The sequence below is a fragment of the Delphinus delphis genome, chromosome 11 (assembly GCF_949987515.2).
Source record: "Delphinus delphis chromosome 11, mDelDel1.2, whole genome shotgun sequence".
Lineage (NCBI taxonomy): Eukaryota > Metazoa > Chordata > Mammalia > Artiodactyla > Delphinidae > Delphinus > Delphinus delphis.
Window position 1 is genome coordinate 48,975,205 of NC_082693.1, and position 23,129 is coordinate 48,998,333.

Below are 23,129 nucleotides of genomic sequence, written 5' to 3' on the forward strand. Positions count from 1 at the left end.
TTTGGGCAGATTCTTAATAGATTACGGTTAGAGTTTTTACAGTACAACAAATCCGTGTAAATGTCTTGAAATAATTTTTTTCATTTATTTGTCCAGTTCATCTAATTTCAAGGGTGCATCTATAACTACACATTATTTCAGTAATAGACGCTCCTGTTTTTTCTACTTCCCTCATGTTTCATGACAACATTCTACAAGTAAGTTATAGGTGCCTGTAATAGAAATATGGTGACCATTTTCAATTGAAGGTAGTGTTAAAAACAGCTGAATTTTCATCAATTGGGAAAGTTTCCTCTCATAATGGTTTCATTATACAGAAAGCACTCAGTTCAAGATCTAAAAAAGAAAGTTGAACTAGAAATATTATGGCAGCAGATGAATTCTGCCCAATGCAACCCTGCACTAAAACTAAAGAATTTATTAAATACTTTGGGAGGTAAAACGTCATCTTTTAGAAATATCTTTTAAGTAAATATAAATAGAACTTTGACAGTATTCCACAAATAGTTTTTAATGTAAGTTTTATAAATGACATTTTAAATTATAGTATTATTGTTAATCTATAAGTTCAGCACAATTCTAATCAAAATCTTAATAGGGATTTTTGTGGAACTTGATTAACTGATTCTAAAATTCATAGGGAATAGCAAATGGCCAAAGATAGTTAAGACAGTTTGCAACAAGAAGAAGCTGGGGGAACGTGCCCTAAATAATATCAATATAAAAGTAATTAAGACAATTAAATTGGCACAATGATAGAAAAATAGATGAATGGAGTAGGGGAAAGATCGCTTAGTATGACATTTATTTGCAAAGAAAGCAAATGAAATGTCTGAATATCTTGTTTAAATTGCAAGGGAGAAAGAGTCTAAAAAAATTTTAGTGGGTGATATACAATTAAGTATAATTTTCTTTATTATCAATTTAACATATAAATTCATTGCTAGTCTAATCTATTTTATTTATCTTAGAAACAGAGTTTTCTTAAAACTTAGTTTTTCAACTCTTATTTTCTCATAAATATCAAAATCTACAATTTGGAGGCTTTCCATTGTGTAACCCTGATAGTGGGTTTGGAATACTCATGTATAGATAATTCTGCCTTACCCACTTTTAGGGAATTAAACTGCTGATGAATATTGTTTAAGAATTGTGGAGTTTTGCTATGTTGGTGCCTTTGCTTCAAACATAACTGTAGTGTTTCATTCCTATAGTGCTATATGTATAGTGCTATAAGCACAGAAATATTAGAATGATGTTCTTCTAAAAAACTTGGTTATACATGTGGGCTTTAAACATCTTGTTAATCTCTACTTTTGCTTTTGTTTGTGATTGAACCTGGTTAAGTGTGGGGAAGGTATTTCTGGAAAAAAATTTAAAATAATTATGAACCAGTGGCAAAGCATAGTAGGTATAATATAAATCAATTCGTAAAGTTTTTCAGATTTATAATTTTTTATGCTTTCTTTGCTAGAGAACCATTATTTTATTTTTTCTGTCACTGGTCATCTGATGAGAAACTAATTTAGGTATTTGAAAGTAAGATGAATATAGTTTCAGTAATGCTTATTATAGTGCTTGGTATCACACTTTTGAAATCAATTAAAAACCAGTCCTTCTTGCCCCAGCAGATTTTACTAATGTATGAGAAACAATTGGAGACAGTATTGTTGTTATTAACTTTTGTTGGTAAAGAAGCTAATTATTTTTAAAGTTTCTTTTAAGCTTTGATTATAATTACTAAAATCAATCTTGGAAACCTTTAATAATTGCTTTCCTTACCCCATAAAAGATACAGTTAAATATATAAAATTAACATACTTTTTACAAAAGAACCATTTTCCATATTTATATTTTACCATGTTGCATTTAAAATTTTATTTTGACTGATTCTTATAATTACCATTTGAATTTTTGTTCAGTTGGTAAATATTCTGTTGAATAGCTATTTCATTTTTTTTTAAATGCTGTTAAGGATTTTTTTTAATGTATATGTTTTTTGTTTTTTTTGCGGTACGTGGGCCTCTCACTGGCGCGGACTCTCCCGCCGCGGAGCACAGGCTCTGGACACGCAGGCCCAGTGGCCATGGCCCACGGTCCCAGCCGCTCCGCGGCACGTGGGATCCTCTCGGACCGGGACACGAACCCACGCCCCCTGCATCGGCAGGCGGACCCCCAACCACTGCGCCACCAGGGAAGCCCTGTATATGTTAATAGTTGTCTTTAGCAGATACTTTACAGAACAATAGAAATAATACTTTATACAAGTGAAATATTTTTCTTCTACTACTGTGACATTATAGTTATTCTCAGTAATCCTTGGAAGTAGACATGTACTTTGATATAAAATAAAATATAAAAAATAGGCAGATTTTCTGCTATTCCTATAGTTCCTGGTATTTTCCTTTACCGATTTCTCTTCTTTTTTAGGTACCTAGTCGATAGTCGCTGGTTCAAACAGTGGAAAAAATATGTTGGCTTTGACAGTTGGGACAAATACCAGATGGGAGATCAAAATGTATATCCTGGACCCATTGATAACTCTGGGCTTCTTAAAGGTATTATTTCCTTCTTTCAGTCAGGTTGTAAATGTGTTCGTTTCAGTATGTTGTAGTAATATGGAAAATGTTAATGTAAATAAATTGGTAAATTAGAAATTTCTTTGTGTAGTCATCCCCCAGTGTCCATGCGGGGATTGATTCCAAGACCCCTTTCAGATACCAAAATCTATGGATGGTCAAGCCCCTTATATAAAATGGCATAATATTTGCATATGATCTGTGTATCCTCCCATATAGTTTAAATTATTTGTAGGTTATCTGTAATACCTAATAAAATATAAATGCTATGCAAATAGTTGCTGGTACACGGAAAATTCAAGTTTTTCTTTTTGGAACTTTCTGAAATTTTTTTTTCCCTCAAATATTTTCTGTCCAGGGTTGGTTGAATCTGCAGATTCAGGACCCATGGATACAGAGGGCCGACTGTATTATAGATTTGACCTAATGAATTCAGATTATTTTGTTATAATTAGTTATATTCTGTATCATGACAAATCCTGTTTGTCATTTCTGATTAGTAAGGGTTTATTATTGTTTAAACCTAGAATGTAAATTAGAAAGCACTATCTTATTGTTTGGGGGAAATGCTGTACTGTGTATTATTTTGCTAATGGGCACATGACTTTTCTCTTTAAGTTGGGGATCAGTGGTATATGGTTACATTCTTGGATTTTTTCATTAATCTTCTACAACCTTTACTACTTGCCAGCTCTTCTAAAACTCGCATAACATTTAAAGAAAATAAAACATAAGTACCAGAACTTCCATTTCTGGCCAGGATGGAATAACAGGGACTAGACTTATCCTTCCACTTGAATGAACTAAAACCCTGACAAAAAACATGAAACAGTGGTTCTCAAAACATTGGACATCAGGCAACAAAGAACAGTGATCCCTGGAGGTATGAAACAAATGAAGTGAACCCTATGATTTCCTCAGCTTACTGCACTGAGTTTCCAAGACACGGCACAGAAGGAGAAACTCACGCAAAGCCTGGCAACCCCCCTTAGTTGAGGAAAGAGTTTGGAGTCCACGGAGACCAAGGCAGCCAGAGTTCTCAGGGCAGAGTACCAGAGAGGAATGAGCAGCACACAAGGAGAGAGAGAGTCCTAGAGATCTATAGAAGCTCTCTTATAAGTCTAGAGCTGACTGTTGACCAGTGCATGTATGTGAGGAAGCTACCCAAGGCCAAGGAAAGAACCATCCAAAAGAATTAGAAGGGGGCTTCCCTGGTGGCGCAGTGGTTGAGAGTCTGCCTGCTGATGCAGGGGACACGGGTTCGTGCCCCGGTCCGGGAAGATCCCACATGCCACGGAGCGGCTGGGCCCGTGAGCCATGGCCGCTGAGCCTGCTCGTCCAGAGCCTGTGCTCCGCAACGGGAGAGGCCACAACAGTGAGAGGCCCACATAACACACACACACACAAAAAAAAAGCATTAGAAGGAACAATCGTTTAGGTTCATGTTACCAAATCAGGTTCATTTGCCAGATGCACAGCAAGCCAAATTCTGAGATACCAAGGTTTGCAGCAGAGAAAGGGTTTATTCATAAGGCAACCAAGTGAGGAGTCGGGAGAACAAATCTCAAATCTGCCTCCCTGATGGCAAGAGGCTCAGGGTATTTATGGGAACAAAGAAGCAGGGTGGTCTGAGGTGTGGGGAGCGTGGGAAAAGGTAATTGGTGATAAGGAAAGAGTGAGGTAATAGTCGTTCTGTGCAGGTGCAACTAAGCTACTTGCTTCTCTGTGGGATGCATGTTCAGAAAATGGAGGCATTAGCAGGTGCTGAGGGTGGAGTTTTTGGCCCTTTCATGTCAAAAGGTCACCAAGCGGACACTCACACAAGCCCAGTTGGACAGTCGGTGGTCTTAACCAGTCTTAGCTCCACCTAGAACTGAACACAGCTGATTTCAAGTTCCTGAAAAACAACTCAGGCAACTATCTTATTGTTTAGGTTATGCGAAGCTTGGAGGACATGCAAGTTTTTATAAAAACAATTAAAGTGTGCTTGATCAGTAAAGGCAGGTTACAGTTATAGTTTAATGGATCTAACTGATGAGTATCCTCCGTTTCACTCATAAAGGTCCAGGAATAATGTGTTCACAGTAGCCAGAGTGGAGAACCTTATAAATCACAGGGTAGACTGCAGAGAATGGGTTTGCCTCTATAGAAGGGCAAAATTTATCCTTCTAAGTTGAAAGTATCAAACTATTTCCAAGTAACTTAACTGCATCTCAGAACAGAACACAAGAGTATTTGTAGGAATACAAAAAATATCCAGCATCCAACAAGATAAAATTTGTAATTTCTTGGATACAACCAAATATTACCTGGAATGCAAAGAAACAGAAAAATACAATGCATACTAAGGAGAAATAGCAATGTTTAAAAAAATATTTTTTAAGCAGAAAAGAACGAAGAACAGATGAAACAGATACAAAACGAATAGTAAGATGGTAGATTTAAACCCAGCTCTATGAACAGTCGTATTTAATGTAAATATCCCAATTTGAAGTAGAGACTGTAAGATTGCATTAAAAAAAAAGACCCAACTGTATACTACTAGAAACCCACCTTAAATATAAAGATACAAATAGATTAAGAGATTGAAAAATTGTAAGACTGACCTCCAGTGACCCTCCTCTTACATAATCATCTCCTTTTTGAGTGTGAGTGGAACCTGAGAATAGGATATCATTCCTGTGATTATTTATATTATATGACAAAAGGGAGATTATCCCAGTGAGCTTTATCTAATCGTGCATGCCCTTTAAAAGCAGAGTTTTCTCTGGCTGGTAGCTGTAGAAGTGAGGATTCAAAGCATGAGAAGGACTCATTGCTGGTTTGAAAATGGAGGGGACTACGTGAGAAGGAAGACAGGCATCCTCTAGGAACAAAGAGAGTCATTGGGCCCACAGCTAGCAAGGAAACAGGGACCTCATAACTGTAGCCATGAGGAACTGAATTCTGCCAACAGTCTGAATGGACTTGGAAGTAGATTCTTCCCCAGAGCCTTCAGATAGGAGACCAGCCTGGTGACATCTTGATTTCTTCCTTGTAAGACCCTAAGTAGAAAACCCAGTTGAGCCCATCTGAACTTCTGACCCATAAAACTGTGAGATAATAAATGGGTGTTGTTTTAAACTACTATGGTTATTTGTTATGTAGCAATAGAAAACTAATACACATACTAACACTAATCGAAAGAAAGCTGGAATGGCCATATTAATGTTAGACGTTAAGTTTTAGAATGGAGAACATTACCAGGGATAAAAGTTCATTTCATGATCATAAATGGGCCAGGACAATTTGTTAAGAAAACATAATAATCCTAAATATATACCCAGCTAATGGCATAACTTGAAAATATATGAAGCAAAAACTGATAGAACTGCAAGGAGAAATAGAAAAATATCCACAATTATATAATGGATATTTCAATATTCTTCTCTCCATAAGTGATAGAAAATGTGTAGACAGAAAAGTAGTAATGAAATAAATCAACGTACCTGTCCTAATTGACATTTATAGAATATTCCACTGGATAACAGCACAATGAAAATTCTTTTTAGGTGTACACATGAAGCATTTAGATAGACTATATTCTGGGCCATAAAACCTGTCTCAATAATGTTAGAAGGGGGCTTCCCTGGTGGTGCAGTGGTTAGGAATCCGCCTGCCAATGCAGGGGACACGGGTTTGAGCCCTGGTCCAGGAAGATCCCACATGCCACGGAGCAACTAAGCCCATGCACCACAACTACTGAGCCTGTGATCTAGAGCCTGTGAGCCACAACTACTGAAGCCTGTGTGCCACAACTACTGAAGCCCACGCGCCTAGAGCCCATGCTCCACAACAGGAGAAGCCACCACAATGAGAAGCCCGTGCACTGCAACGAAGAGTAGCCCCAGCTCACCGCAACTAGAGAAAGCCCACGTGCAGCAACGAAGACCCAACGCAGCCAAAAATAAATAAATAAATTTAAAATAAATAAATAAAGTTACAAGGATTTAAATCATATGAAATATGTTTTCTTACTACAGTGGAATAAATAAGAAGTTAATAACAGACAGTTGGAACATCTTCAGATGTTTGGAGACTAACATACTTCTGCATAAGCCATGGGTCAAAAAGAACTCAAAGGGGAAATTAGCAAGTATTTTTACCTAAATGAAAGTGAAAACATAACATATCAAAATTTGTGGAAGGTAGCTAAATAGTATGTGGGGGGGTAATTTATAGCCCTTAACATCTATAAAGAAAAGAAAGGTCTGAAATCTTTCACCTTGGTTTCTGACTCAAACTAAAAGTAAGAACAAATTAAACCTAAATCAAGCAGAAGAAAGGAACTACTAATAAGTTCTGAACAGAAATAAAGAGAAAATAGAAAAATAGAGAAAATCAATGAAACCAAAAACTGGTTCTTTGTGAAGATAATAAAATTTATAAATACCTAGTTTGATCACCAGAAAAAGGGAAAAGACACAACTACCAATATCAGGAACAAGAGAGGTAACATCAATACAGAAATCTACAAACAGCAAAAGGAGAATAAAAGAATATTATGAACTTTATGCCATTAAATTCAACAAATGAGATGAAAAAGACAAATTTCTTGAAAGATGAAAACTACCAAAGCTCATTCCAAAGGAATGGATTCTCTGAATAGCCCTGAATAACAAAAGCTCTTCTAGAAAATTGGGAGAGAATACATCCCAATACATGCTATGAAACCGTCATTACCTTGATACCAAAATCTGGCAGAGACATTTCAAGAGAAAAAATTCTAGACCATTATCCCTCATGAGCATAGATAAATCAATTATTAACAATATTTTAGTAAATCAAGTCCAACAATAAAGAGGATATATAGAGAAATAAACATTAAGTATAAATAGAGAAATAAATATTACAAAGATAATATATCATATAAAACAAAAGAGTAAAATACAAGGAAACTCCCTCAACCTCATAATGGACATCTGTGGAAAACCTACAGAAGACATACTCAACAGTGAAAGACTGAGTCCTCTCCCTCTAAAATCAGGAAAAAGCAAGGATGTCTACTCTCAGCTCTTCAAGCCAAGATTGTACTAGAGGGCCTAGGCAGTGTAATAAGGCAAGAAGAGTTAAAAGGCATACAGCTTGTATCAGAAGAAGTAATAAATCTTCCTTTATTCACATACACCTATGTCTATGTAGAAAATTTAATGGAATCTATAAAAAGAAAACTTCTAGAACTAATAAATGAGATTAGCCTTTAGAATACAAGATCATTATTCAAAAACCAATTGTATTTTTGTACACTAAAAATGAACTAACATGAATTGAAATTTTAAAAGTACATTTTATAGTGGCACCAAAAATATAAAATACAGATAAATCTGATAACATGTGCAAGACATGTAAACTAAAAACTATAAAACATTGCTGAGATAAATAAAACCTAAATAAAGACAGAAATTATGTTAGTGGATCAGAAAACTCAATATTGTTAAATTCCCCCACTCAATCTACAGATTCAACACAATTCCAAATCACATTCCTAGTAGGTTTTTTTCTCTCATTTAAAAATGAGACACAATTTACATACCATAGAATTCATCCTTTTAAATTCTGTGATTCACTGTTTTTTAGTATATTCACAAAGTTTTACAACCATCACCACCGTCTAATTCCACAAAATTTTCGTAACCCCAGAAAGAAACTTCGTATCCATGAGCAGACACTCTCCATCCCCACTCAAGACCCAGCCATAGGCAATCACTAGTATACTTCTGTCTCTATGGATTCGCCTTTTAGGGACATTTCATCTAAATGGAATCATACAATATGTGGCGTTACTGTTTGACCTCTTTCCCTTAGCACAGAATTTTAAAGTGTCTTCATGTAGCATGAATCAGTACTTCATTTCTTTTTATGGATGAGTAATTTTCCATTGTATGCAGATAAGCCACATTTAATTTATCCATTCATCAATTGATGGACATTTGGGTTGTTTTCACTTTCTGGCTATTACGAATTATGTTGCTCTGAGCATTCACATACAAATATTTGTGTAGATTTATATTTTAATTTCTCATGGATCTATACCTAAGCATGGGATTACTAGGTCATATAGTAACTCTGTGTTTAACTATTTGAAGAATTGCTAGACTTTTCCAAAATAGTTGCACCATTTTACATTCCCACCAGCAAGAAGTAGGGTACCAGTTTCTCCACATCATGCCAACGCTTGTCATTGTTCGTTTATTGTAGCCATCCTAATGCATATGAAGTGGTATCTATTGTTATTTTGATTTGTACTTCCCTAGTGATTAATGATGTTAAGTATCTTGTCTGTGCTGCTTATATCTTTTTTGGAGAAATGTCTATTCAGATCCTGTGCCCATTTTTTAATTGGGTTATTTGTCTACTTATTATGTTCTAAGAGTTGTTTATGTATTCTGAATACTAGTCCCTTATCAGACATATGATTTCCAAAAATTGTCTCCTAACCTGTGGATTGTCTTTTACTTTCTTGATGGTGCCTCTAAAGCGCAAATTAATTTTGATGAAGTCCAATTTATCTGTTTTTTTCATTTGGTTGCTTGTGATTTGGGTGTCAGAAAGCATCACCTAATCCAAGATCAGAAAAAACTTATGTTTTTTTCTAAGAGTTTTATAGTTTGGGCTGTTATATTTATGTCTTTGATCAATTTTAAGTTAATATTTGTATATGGTGTGAGGTAAGAATCAGTTGAACAGATTAGAGAATCCAGAAGTAGATCCACACATATATATGGCCAATTGATTTTACAGAAAGTTGTAAGGAGAGAAGATAGTCTTTTAAACAAATGGAGTGAAGATAGTCTTTTAAACAAATGCTGCTTGAGCATTATCTATTTGCCAGAAACAGGTGAACTTTGATCTATACCTGGCACCATATACAAAATTAACTCAAAACAGACCGTAGAGCTATATGTAAAAACCAAAACTATAAAAAAAATAGGAGAAAAATTTTGTGACACTGTGTTAGGCAAAGTTTTCTTAAATATGAATTTAAAAAGCACAGTTGATAAAAGAAAAAAATTGTTGGCTTGTATTTCATCATTAACAAACGCTTCAAATGACACTGTTCAGAGAATGAAACAATAAAGCACAATGTGGGAGAAAATATTTGCAAATCACCTCGCTGATAAAATATTTATATGCAGAATAAGCAATTCCATAAAGCCCAGTGGAAAAAGTAGACAAAAGGTTTGAACAGATGCCTCACCGAAGAAGATAGTGTTTTCAAAAAGCACATGTGGGACTTCCCTGGTGGCGCAGTGGATAAGAATCTGCCTGCCAATGCAGGTGACACAGGTTCGATTCCTGGTCCAGGAAGATCCCACATGCCATGGAGCAACTAAACCCGTGTGCCACAACTACTGAGCTTGCACTCTAGAGCCCGCAAGCTGCAACTGCTGAGCCTGTGTGCCACAACTACTGAAGCCTGCACACCTAGAGCCCGTGCTCCACAACAAGAGAAGCCACCGCAATGAGAAGCCACACACCACAATGAAGAGTAGCCCCGGCTCGCCACAACTAGAGAAAGCCCACGCACAGCCAAAAATAAATAAAAATTTAAAGGAAAAAAAGCACGTGTAAATATACTCAACGTCAATTGTCATTAGAAAAATGAAGATTAAAACCACAATGAGGTCCTACTATACATGTGTTAAAATGATTAAAATTTAAAAGATGAGCCCATACCAAGTATTGACAAGGATGTGGAGCAAGTAGAACTTTCATACGCTGTTTTTGGGAATGAAGTAGCCTTATAATTTCTTAAAAAGCTACACATACATTTACCATAGGAACCAACCATTCTACATATGAAAACTTGTACATGAGTGATCACATCACTGTTATTTGTAGTAGAGAAAATTAGAAACAATCCAAAATGCCCATCAACAGCTGAATGGATAAACAAATTATAGAATACCCATATAATGAAATCCTACTCAGCAATTAAAAGGAATGAACTATTGATACATAAAAACATGGACGGATTTCAAGATAATGATGCAGCATAAATAAAGCCAAACAAAGCAGTACATACTATTTTTTATATAGTATTGTAGAAAATGCAAATTAGTCTACACTTGCAAAGTACAGATAAGTGGTTTTCAGGGGACAGGACAGTAGACCTGGACGGACAAGAAGAGATTACAAAAAAGCACTACAGGGAAACCTTTGGTGTGGGGGGGATACTGATAGATCTCTTCATCGTTTTGGTGATGATGGTTACACACTTGTAGTGATATGTCAGAACTTATCAAATTTTACACCTTAAATCTGCAACAGTTTGTTGTATATCAATTTTATATCAATAAGCACAGAAGTAACAAAAATTAGGGGTTCTGTGTTTAGGGGTGTTCTCCTCCTAAAAAAATGATCCAAAAATTGATCATTTTATTTTATCCACTAGATATAAATTACTATTTGGATTTTGTTACATAATAAAATCATTTACTCAAAATCTTGAATTATTGTGGAGAATAGCATAGAAATCTTAATTTTTAAACTTTTTTTCTTTTCCTAAATTTACTTCAAAGTAGTCTGTTACAGTGGAAAGAAAATGGATATTAGCATAAACAGATACATGTTTGAGTCCAGTCTCTACAGTTTTCTATATGTGAACTTGGGCAAGTTAATCAATATCTGAATCTATTTACTAAGTAAAATGTAGCTATCTACTTCATAATATTGTTCTGAAAATCAACTGAGATAAAAGGGTTTTCCATAATAATACCTTTCATAGTACCTGCAATTTTCTGAATTAGTGGGGCAAGTTACTCAATTTCCTTGAATATATTTTTTGATCTAAAATAGATATCTATCTCTGGCCTGTCCTATACTACATTTCTAGTTCAACTGGAATTTTGAAAATGGATCATAGAATTAGAACCATATCTGAACAACTACCTCTACTTTAGATCTGTGGAGGAATCTAGATCATGGGCCCTCTGGAGTAATGAGATGCCCTTTTGTAATTTCCGTCATGGTTCCCAGCCCATGTGCTTTGGCATCATTGTTAAAGGTTATTGATTTGCTTCTGAATTTTCTTCATCAGCTAATGCTAGAACGATCACTATTACCATGTGAGGAATCTCTGATACTTAAAATATTTGGGAAACAGTCTTCATTCAGATCCTTTGGCTAACAGTTACACTTTAGTATTTTTTTTAAGAGCCCAATAAAAGAAAAATTATTTTTTTTAACACTGTTGGTTGCCTGGTACACATTGAAACTTTGTAAAGCAACAGTTTATTTTGGAATATGTAGACTTAGATGTGAACCTCTTCAGAGCTTTCTTCAAAACTCATTATTTAAATACCTGAGTTAGTCTCCATGAATTTAAGTAATTTTTAATGTGTACAACCAAAGTATTTAGAGTTATGTAGTATTGTTTCTTTTTATGTATTGAGTTTATTTTTCCTTTTGTAGATGGTGATGCCCAGTCACTTAAGGAGCATCTTATTGATGAATTGGATTACATACTGTTGCCAACTGAGGGCTGGAATAAACTTGTCAGCTGGTACACATTGATGGAAGGTCAGGAACCAATAGCACGGAAGGTACATATTAAGAATAACTGAATAAAAATATTTTTCTTAGTTCACATTTTCTTGTTAATTTCAGTGACTAATGAAGCCTCCTCAATTATCTTGGAGAAAAAGACCATCAGAATGTTACTGTACACTAACACACATAGAGGGTTTACTATATGCTAGCCACTGTTATAAGCACATCATATACATTATTAACTAGTTTAATCCTCATAAAAAATTCTGAGGTAAGTATTATCCCCATTTTATAGATGAGGAAATGAGGACAGAGGTAGAGAGGTGCAGGGTCTTTCAGAAAGCCACATGAGTTTACGTACTTAAGTAGCCTGACTCTGACTTTTTTTTCTGATCAAAAAGAAAAAATTTTTTTAAATAATGAAGAAACTAAAAGTAGAAGAAATATTGTACAGCATACAATTTTCTTAAAACTTGAAAATGCAGATATTTTTCTTATCCCTATTTTAAGTTTTACACTTACAGTCTAGAAAAATTAAAAATGACCCACTTTTTAAATTTTTTGACTAACTAAAAATTCATTTATGAAAGTATCAGTATCACCATAGTAGAATAATACCAACTGCTTAAAGTAGATCTGTCAGCCTTACACAAGTATTTGATAGTGTATTTGGGTGGAGCAGAATTATTTATCTGATTTTTTATTTCTACATAAAAACGATTAAAAACCCGAATTATGTAACACAAGGGTATAAACCTCTGATAGTCCAAACCATATTTGGATTTATTTGCAACTGATCCTACAAAGTTAATATATTAACAGTTTATATTTGTGTATCTATGGTTTAGGTATAGAATTGAATTTCGTTTTCTAAATAGAATGTGAATGTGCCTTTGATTTAGTTTAGTGTAGTTTAATTCTGTTCCTTAACTTCACTCAGTCTTTCCTTATAGCCATTTCAAAGTTAAGATTCATATTTTCTAAGAATGCTAGCCATAAATTATATATATTTATATATATATGTAATGGCCTATCATTTCTATCTATAATTGCTGGAGAATTGAGTGTTTTGACTATTTGAAGGATAAACTACTCAGCTGTAAAACTATGTAGAAGAAGACCTTCATTCCTGGGATAAAGGAAAATCTGTAATATGTCTGGAGTATCTTCAAATGTGTTAAACTGTATTAATTCAACCTGAATGACATACTTTTTTTTTTCTTAATAAGTGTAGCATATCATATAGTACAGTAAACAGGTCAACTGTGGACTCCATTTGCATTTCTTCTTGAAAGAGGGCTTACTGGCATTTCTTGAAATCTGTGTCTGATAAGCAAGTTAAAGAAGATAAAGAATCATGAAGAATTCATACAGGGAGAAAAAAAAAGTTTAAGAAGTCTGTTAGGAGACTATATATTTATTTTTAATAAGATAGTTAGAATTGACTCAACTTGTAAAATAATTTGCAAACTTTAGTGTGGTTTCTTCCCTCTTTGTTTCCTGGTGCGCGAGGAGAGGGGATTAAGAGCGCTGCTTAAAGGAGCTCCAGAGACGGGCGCAAGCCGCGGCTAACAGCGCGGACCCCAGAGACGGGCATGAGACGCTAAGGCTGCTGCTGCCGCCACCAAGAAGCCTATGTGTGAGCACAGGTCACTATCCCCACCTCCCTTGCGGGGAGCCTGTGCAGCCCGCCACTGCCACAACTTCCCCGGGAGAACACACGGCGCGCCTCAGGCTGGTGCAACGTCACACTGTCCTCTGCCGCCGCAGGCTTGCCCCACACTCCATACCCCTCCCTCCCCCCGGCCTGAGTGAGCCAGAGCCCCCGAATCAGCGGCTCCTTTAACCCCGTCCTGTCTGAGCGAAGAACAGACGCCCTCAGGTGACTTACACGCAGAGGCAGGGCCAAATCCAAAGCTGAGCCCCGGGAGCTGTGCGAGCAAAGAAGAGAAAGGGAAATCTCTCCCAGCAGCCTCAGGGGCAGAGGGTTAAATATCCACAGTCAACTTGATGTACCCTGTGTCTGTGGAATGCATGAACAGACAACGAATCATCCCAAATTGAGGAGGTGGACGTTGAGAGCAAGATTTATGATTTTTTTTCCGCTTTTCCTCTTTTTGTGAGTGTGTATGTGTATGCTTCTGTGTGAGATTTTGTCTGTATAGCTTTGCTTTCACCATTTGTCCTAGGGTTCTATCCATCAGTGTTTTGTTTTTTTTACTTTTTAAAAAACATTTTTTCTTAATAATTTTTTATTTTAATAACTTTATATTATTTTACCTTACTTTATTTTATTTTATCCTCTTTCTTTCTTTCTTACTTTCTACTTTTTCTCCCTTTTATTCTGACCCGTGTGGATGAAAGGCTTTTGGTGCTGCAGCCAGGAGTCAGTGCTGTGCCTCTGAGGTGGGAGAGCCAACTTCAGGACACTGGTCCACAAGAGACCTCCCAGCTCCACATAATATCAAACGGCGAAAATTTCCCAGAGATCTCCATCTCAACACCAACACCCAGCTTCACTCAACGACCAGCAAGCTACAGTGCTGGACACCCTATAGCAAACAATTAGCAAGGCAGGAACACAACCCCACCCATTAGCAGAGAGGCTGCCTAAAATCATAATAAGGCCACAGACACCCCAAAACACACCACCAGATGTGGACCTGCCCACCAGAGAGACAAGATCCAGTCTTATCCACCAGAACACAGGCACTAGTCCCCTCCACCAGGAAGCCAACACAACCCACTGAACCAACTTTAGCCACTGGGGACAGACACCAAAAACAACGGGAACTACGAACCTGCAACCTGCTAAAAGGAGACCCCAAACACAGTAAGAGAAGCAAAGTGAGAAGACAGGAAATCACACAGCAGATGAAGGAGCAAGATAAAAACACACCAGACCTAACAAAGAAATAGACAGTCTACCTGAAAAAGAATTCAGAATAATGATAGTAAAGATGATCCAAAATCTTGGAAATACAATAGACAAAATGCAAGAAACGTTTAACAAGGACCTAGAAGAACTAAAGATGAAACAAGCAACAATGAACAACACAATAAATGGAATTAAAAATACTCTAGAAGGGATCAGTAGCAGAATAACTGAGGCAGAAGAACGGATAAGTGACCTGGAAGATAAAATAGTGGAAATAACTACTGCAGAGCAGAATAAAGAAAAAAGAATGAAAAGAACTGAGGACAGTCTCAGAGACCTCTGGGACAACATCAAACGCACCAACATTCGAATTATAGGGGTTCCAGAAGAAGAAGAGAAAAAGAAAGGGACTGAGAAAATATTTGAAGAGATTATAGTTGAAAACTTCCCTAATATGGGAAAGGAAATAGTTAATCAAGTCCAGGAAGCACAGAGAGTCCTATACAGGATAAACCCAAGGAGAAACACACCAAGACACATATTAATCAAACTGTCAAAAGTTAAATACAAAGAAAACATATTAAAAACAGCAAGCGAAAAACAACAAATAACACACAAGGGAATCCCCATAAGGTTAACAGCTGATCTTTCAGCAGAAACTCCAAGCCAGAAGGGACTGGCAGGCCATATTTAAAGTGATGAAGGAGAAAAACATACAACCAAGATTACTCTACCCAGCAAGAATGTCATTCAGATTTGATGGAGAAATTAAAACCTTTACAGACAAGCAAAAGCTGAGAGAGTTCTGCACCACCAACCCAGCTTTAAAACAACTGTAAAAGATCTTCTCTAAGCAAGAAACACAAGAGAAGGAAAAGACCTACAATAACAAACCAAAAACAATTAAGAAAATGGGAATAGGAACATACATATTGACAATTACCTTAAATGTAAATGGATTAAATGCTCCCATGAAAAGACACAGAGTGGCTGAATGGATACAAAAACAAGACCCATACATATGCTGTCTACAAGAGACCCACTTCAGACCTAGAGACACATACAGACTGAAAGTGAGGGGATGGAAAAAGATATTCCATGGAAATGGAAACCAAAAGAAAGCTGGAGTAGCAATTCTCATATCAGACAAAATAGACTTTAAAACAAAGACTATTAGAAGAGACAAAGAAGGACACTACATAATGATCCAGGGATTGATCCAAGAAGATATAACAATTGTAAATATTTATGCACCCAACATAGGAGCACCTCAAACCATGAGGCAAATACTAACAGCCATAAAAGGGGAAATCAACAGTAACACATTCACAGTAGGGGACTTTAACACCCCACTTTCGCCAATGCACAGATCATCCAAAATGAAAATAAATAAGGAAACACAAGCTTTAAATGATACATTAAACAAGATGGACTTAATTGATATTTATAGGACATTCCATCAAAAACAACAGAATACACATTTTCTCAAGTGCTCATGGAACATTCTCCAGGATAGATCATATCTTGGGTCACAAATCAAGCCTTGGTAAATTTAAGAAAATTGAAATTGTATCAAGTATCTTTTCTGACCACAACGCTATGAGACTAGATATCAATTACAGGAAAAGATTTGTAAAAAATACAAACACATGGAAGGTAAACAACACACCACTTAATAACGAAGTAATCACTAAAGAAATCAAAGAGGAAATAAAAAAATACCTAGAAACAAATGACAATGCAGACATGACGACCCAAAACCTATGGGATGCAGCAAAGGCAGTTCTAAGAGGGAAGTTTATAGCAATACAATCCTACCTTAATAAACAGGAAACATCTTGAATAAACAACCTAATCTTGCACCTAAACCAAATACAGAAAGAAGAACAAAAAACCCCAAAGTTAGCAGAAGGAAAGAAATGATAAAGATCAGAAATAAAAAGAAAAAGAAATGAAGGAAACAGTAGCAAAGATCAATAAAACTAAAAGCTGGTTCTTATGAGAAGATAAACAAAATTGATAAACCATTAGCCAGACTCATCAAGAAAAAAAGGGAGAAGACTCAGATCAATAGAATAAGAAGTAAAAAAGAAGTAACAACTGACACTGCAGAAATAAAAAAGACCATGAGAGATTACTACAAGCAACTCTATGCCAATAAAATGGGCAACGTGGAATAAATGGACAAATTCTTAGAAATGTACAACCTGCCAAGACTAAATCAGGAAGAAATAGATAATATGAAAAGACCAATCACAAGCACTGAAATTGAAACTGTGATTAAAAATCTTCCAACAAACAAAAGCTCAGGACCATATGGCTTCACAGGCAAATTCTATCAAACATTCACAGAAGAGCTAACACCTATCATTCTCAAGCTCTTCCAAAATATAGCAGAGGAAGAAACACTCCCAAACTCATTCTATGAGGCCACCATCACCCTGATACCAAAACCAGACAAGGATGTCACAAGGAAAGAAAACTACAGGCCAATATCACTGATGAACATAGATGCAAAAATCCTCAACAAAATACTAGCCAACAGAATCCAACAGCACATTAAAAGGATCATACACCATGATCAAGTGGGGTTTATTCCAGGAATGCAAGGTTTCTTCAACATATGCAAATCAATCAATGTGATACACCATATTAACAAATTGAAGGAGAAAAACCATATGGTCATCTCAGTAGATGCAGAGAAAGCTTTTGACAAAATTCAACACCCATTTGTGATAAAAACCCTGCAGAAAGTAGGCATAGAGGGAACTTTCCTCAACATAATAAAGGCCATATATGACAAACCCACAGCCAACATCATCCTCAATGGTGAAAAACTGAAAGCATTTCCACTAAGATCAGGAAGAAGACAAAGTTGCCCACTCTCGCCACTCTTATTCAACATAGTTTTGGAAGTTTTGGCCACAGCAATCAGAGAAGAAAAGGAAATAAAAGGAATCCAAATCGGAAAGGAAGAAGTAAAGTTGTCACTGTTTACAGATGACATGATACTATACATAGAGAATCCTAAAGATGCTACCAGAAAACTACTAGAACTAATCAATGAATTTGGTAAAGTAGCAGGATACAAAATAAATGCACAGAAATCTCTTGCATTCCTATACACTAATGATGAAAAATCTGAAAGTGAAATCAAGAAAGCACTCCCATTTACCATTGCAACAAAAAGAATAAAATATCTAGGAATAAACCTACCTAAGGAGACAAAAGACCTGTATGCAGAAAAGTATAAGACACTGCTGAAAGAAATTAAAGGTGATACAAATAGATGGAGAGATATACCATGTTCTTGGATTGGAAGAATCAACATTGTGAAAATGAATCTACTACCCAAAGCAATCTACAGATCCAATGCAATCCCTATCAAACTACCACTGGCATTTTTCACAGATCTAGAACAAAACATTTCACAATTTGTATGGAAACACAAAAGACTCCTAATAGCCAAAGCAATCTTGAGAACGAAAAACGGAGCTGGAGGAATCAGGCTCCCTGACTTCAGACTATACTACAAAGCTACAGTAATCAAGACAGTATGGTACTGGCACAAAAACAGAAAGATAGATGAATGGAACAGGATAGAAAGCCCAGAGATAAACCCACACACATATGGTCACCTTATCTTTGATAAAGGAGGCCGGAATGTACAGTGGAGAAAGGACAGCGTCTTCAATAAGTGGTGCTGGGAAAACTGGACACCTACATGTAAAAGTATGAGATTAGATCACTCCCTACACCATACACAAAAATAAGCTCAAAATGGATTAAAGACCTAAATGTAAGGCCAGAAACTATCAAACTCTTAGAGGAAAGCATAGGCAGAACACTCTATGACATAAATCACAGCAAGATCCTTTCTGACCCACCTCCTAGAGAAATGGAAATAAAAACAAAAATAAATGGGACCTAATGAAACTTCAAAGCTTTTGCACAGCAAAGGAAACCATAAACAAGACCAAAAGGCAACCCTCAGAATGGGAGAAAATATTTGCAAATGCAGCAGCTGACCAAGGATTAATCTCCAAAATTTACAAGCAGCTCATGCAGCTCAGTAACAAAAAAAAACCCAATCCAAAAATGGGCAGAAGACCTAAATAGACATTTCTCCAAAGTAGATATACAGACTGCCAACAAACACATGAAAGAATGCTCAACATCATTAATCATTAGAGAAATACAAATCAAAACTACAGTGAGATATCATCTCACACCAGTCAGAATGGCCATCATCAAAAAATCTAGAAACAATAAATGCTGGAGAGGGTGTGGAGAAAGGGGAACACTCTTGCACTGCTGGTGGGAATGTGAATTGGTACAGCCACTATGGAGAACAGTATGGAGGTTCCTTAAAAAACTACAAATAGAACTACCACATGACCCAGCAATCCCACTACTGGGAATATACCCTGAGAAAACCATAATTCAGAAAGATTCATGTACCAAAATGTTCATTGCAGCTCTATTTACTATAGCCAGGAGATGGAAGCCACCTAAGTGTCCATCATTGGATGAATGGATAAAGAAGATGTGGCACATATATACAATGGAATATTACTCAGCCATAAAAAGAAACGAAATTGAGCTATTTGTAATGAGGTGGATGGACCTAGAGTCTGTCATACAGAGAGAAGTAAGTCAGAAAGAGAAAGACAAATACCATATGCTAACACATATATATGGAATCTAAAAAAAAAAAATGTCAAGAAGAACCTAGGGGCAAGACAGGAATAAAGACACAGACCTACTAGAGAATGGACTTGAGGATATGGGGAGGGGGAAGGGTAAGCTGTGACAAAGTGAGAGAGTGGCATGGACATATATACACTACCAAACATAAAATAGATAGCTAGTGGGAAGCAGCCACATAGCACAGGGAGATCAGCTCAGTGCTTTGTGACCACCTAGAGGGGTGGGATTGGGAGGGTGGGAACGAGAGAGATGCAAGAGGTAAGAGATATAGTAACATATGTATATGTATAACTGATTCACTTTGTTATAAAGCAGAAACTAACACACCATTGTAAAGCAATTATATGCCAATAAAGATGTAAAAAGGAAAAAAACTTTAGTGTGTATAAAATTACCTAGAGTACTTATTAAAAAGTGTCTTCCTCCAAAATTAAATCAGTAAGTCTGGGAATTTCCATGTTTGATATATTTCTGATGCCAGTGAACTCAAAGAAGAGACTCTTATGCCAGTGGAACTTACTTAAAAGAATAGACTGGTTTTTAGAGTCTGAAGCCCAGCTTTGTTTTTTTTTTGTTTTTTTGCAGTACACGGGCTTTCCTCTGTTGCAGTCTCACCCATTGCGGAGCACAGGCTCCGGACACGCAGACTCAGCGGCCATGGCTCACGGGCGCAGCCGCTCCTCGGCATGTGGGATCTCCCTGGACCGGGGCATGAACCCATGTCCCCTGCATCGGCAGGCGGACTGTCAACCACTGCGCCACCAGGGAAGCCCCAGCTTTGAATTTTACTAATCTCTGATTGCATTGAGGAATCTGGAATTGGTAGTGCTCCTACTGTCATGTAGAAACAAAGTTAACCATCTTCCTGGACCTAAAATCATCACTAAACTGTCTCACCTAAAATGTCAGGCATTCAATTTAAAACAGAAACAAAACAGGTAAATGAGGAGGAAGTACAATGGGACCAAAATCCAAGAGAAACTATAGGTAATAGAAACAGACACGTGAGGAATCCAGATAATGGAATTATCAGACAGAAACCTTAAAACCCTGTGCTTGTTATGTTCAAAAAAATAAAAGTTGAAAAGAAGAATCAAATATTTTAAAACTGAACAATAATATGAAAATATTAAGTATTAAGGACATACTATTTGAGTGAAATACTAGGCTAAAAATAAGGAGAGAATGTGTAAACTAAATGACAACATCAATAGAAAATATATTGACCAAAGCTTAAAGACACTGAAGAATGGAAAATAAAGAAAAAAGCAGACGGGCACATGGAATACAGTGAATAAGATTAGCATACAAGTGGACTCCTCAAAGAAAAGGAAAGACAAAATGGGGTAGAGGTAATACTGGAAGTAATAGCTGAGAATTTTCCAAAAATGTTGAAAGGTATCATGCTACACATTAAAGAAATGCTGTGAATCCCAAGCTGAAAAAAATGCAAACAAAACTATACACAGTAAAACTGTTGAGAAACAAAGATATTCCTGATAGTAGCCAGAAGAAAAGATATATTACCTTCAAAGTAAGGGTAAGACAAAGAAGTGATTTCTCAAGAGAAATGAATGCCAGGAAAATAATAGTGTATCTTCAACATGCTGAAAGAAAATAACTGCTAACCTTGAATTCTATGACCAAGGAAAAGATCCTTCAGAATAATGGTGACAAAAGCTGTTTTCAGATAAACAAATTGATAGGATTTGTTACCAGCAGACTTGCACTAAAGGAAATGCGAAACAGTCTTCAGAATGAAAAATTACTCCGTATGGAATCTTGGAGACACAGGAAAAAATGTTGACTGACAAAAGCACATACTGTGAATAGATGTTAAGGCGTGCTGTTTAAAATAGTAATAATTCCTTATGAGGGTGAAAATATGTATAAAATTAAAGTGTATAAGAATATTAGAATATACGTTAAGATAGTTGCCCCCAAGACAACCCCCATTATCTCCACCTCCTCATGTCCACAGCCTTGGATAGTCCCCATCCACTTTGTACCAGCATCTTGGTATTGTACTGGTCTTTGTGCCCAGTGACATATAGCAGGAGTAATGGTAAAGTATATCACTTTCAAGATTAAGTTTTAGGTCAAAAGGATAAACTTAACAGTTATAAAGTAAATAAGTTATGGGGATGTATTTGTACAGCATGGTGACTATAGTTAAAATATTATATTGTATATTTGAAAATTGCTAAGAGTTCTAGAAGATCTTAAAAGTTCTCATCACAGGAAAAAAAAGTGTAACTATGTAGGGTGATGGATGTTAACTAGACTTACTGTGGTGATCATTTCACCATATATACAAATATTGAATAGTTGTGTTATACACCTGAAACTAATGTAATGTTATATGTCAGTTGTACCTTATTAAAAAAGAAAAGATTAGATTATAAAAGACACCTTGGCTTACATCTTGGGTGCACACGCCCTCTTGCTCTCTCTCATTTCTCAGTCTGGGAAATTCAGCTGCACATTCAGGCAGACTATGGAGGGGCTCACATGTTAAGGAATTGAGATCTCTGGCCAATAGAGAGGAATGGAGGCCTGCTAACAACGATGTGAGAGAGCTTGGAAGTGAATCCTACAGTCTCATTTGAGCTTCCAGATAATTGAAGTCCCAGTCCACAGCTTGACAACAACCTCGTGAGAGACCCCACGCCGGAACAGTCCAGCTAAGCTGCTCCAGATTCTTGACCCTCAGAAACTATGTGAGATAATGTTTGCTTTGTTAAGCTGATCAACTTGGGGTAATTTATTATGCAGTAGTAGGTAGCTGATACTGATTTTGGTTCCTGGAAGTTGCATGCAACCGTAACAAAAACTTGAGATGTGGTGGTGGCTTTGGAGCTGGGCAGTGGATAGAAGCTGTAAGAATTTTAAGAGTATTAATGAAAGCCTAACGTGCCTTGAATAAATTGGTAGTAGAATTTTAGACTTTGAGGAGGCTGCCAGTGAGATCTTAAAGGAAAGTGAGGAAAATCTTATTGGAACCCAGTGATTTTTGTTATAAGGTGGCAGAAAGTTTAACAACGTGTCAATCTGCAGTAAACTGAAAGATAAAAAATATATTTATGAACTAAATGATCTGCCAAAATGTTGAAAGTACTGCTGGGTTTCTTCTTGTGCTGCCTTTAGTCAGATACGAGAAAAGAGAAGCTAAAGAAAGGACTGTTAAATAAAAAAGAGCCAAGACTTGCTAGTTTTGAAAATTAGCCTCTCCAGATGACAAACAACACTAAAACTAAGAAATATTTCCAAGCAAAGATCAAACTCAAGGCACTCTCAAGAAAGCAGTTCTAAAGTTGAAGCCAAGGTTGTGACTGTAAAATTTCTTTGTTAAGACCTCAGAAAAGTTGAAGGTGGTGCCTCACAATACTCTTCAGAAAAAAGGGCCCTTTAAAGGATTTCAGGGTGTACTT

General features: G+C 36.4%; 1 protein-coding gene across 3 annotated transcripts in view; it reads left to right on the forward strand.

Annotated features, from left to right (window-relative positions):
• Positions 1-23,129, forward strand: part of USP15 (ubiquitin specific peptidase 15) — a 128,308-nt gene that overhangs the window by 17,277 nt on the left and 87,902 nt on the right. For all 3 annotated transcript variants that reach the window (XM_060025141.1, XM_060025138.1, XM_060025139.1), the window contains exons 2-3: positions 2,431-2,558; positions 12,033-12,163. In XM_060025141.1, the coding sequence (XP_059881124.1) occupies positions 2,431-2,558; positions 12,033-12,163 (259 nt within the window). The remainder of the gene's footprint in view (positions 1-2,430; positions 2,559-12,032; positions 12,164-23,129) is intronic.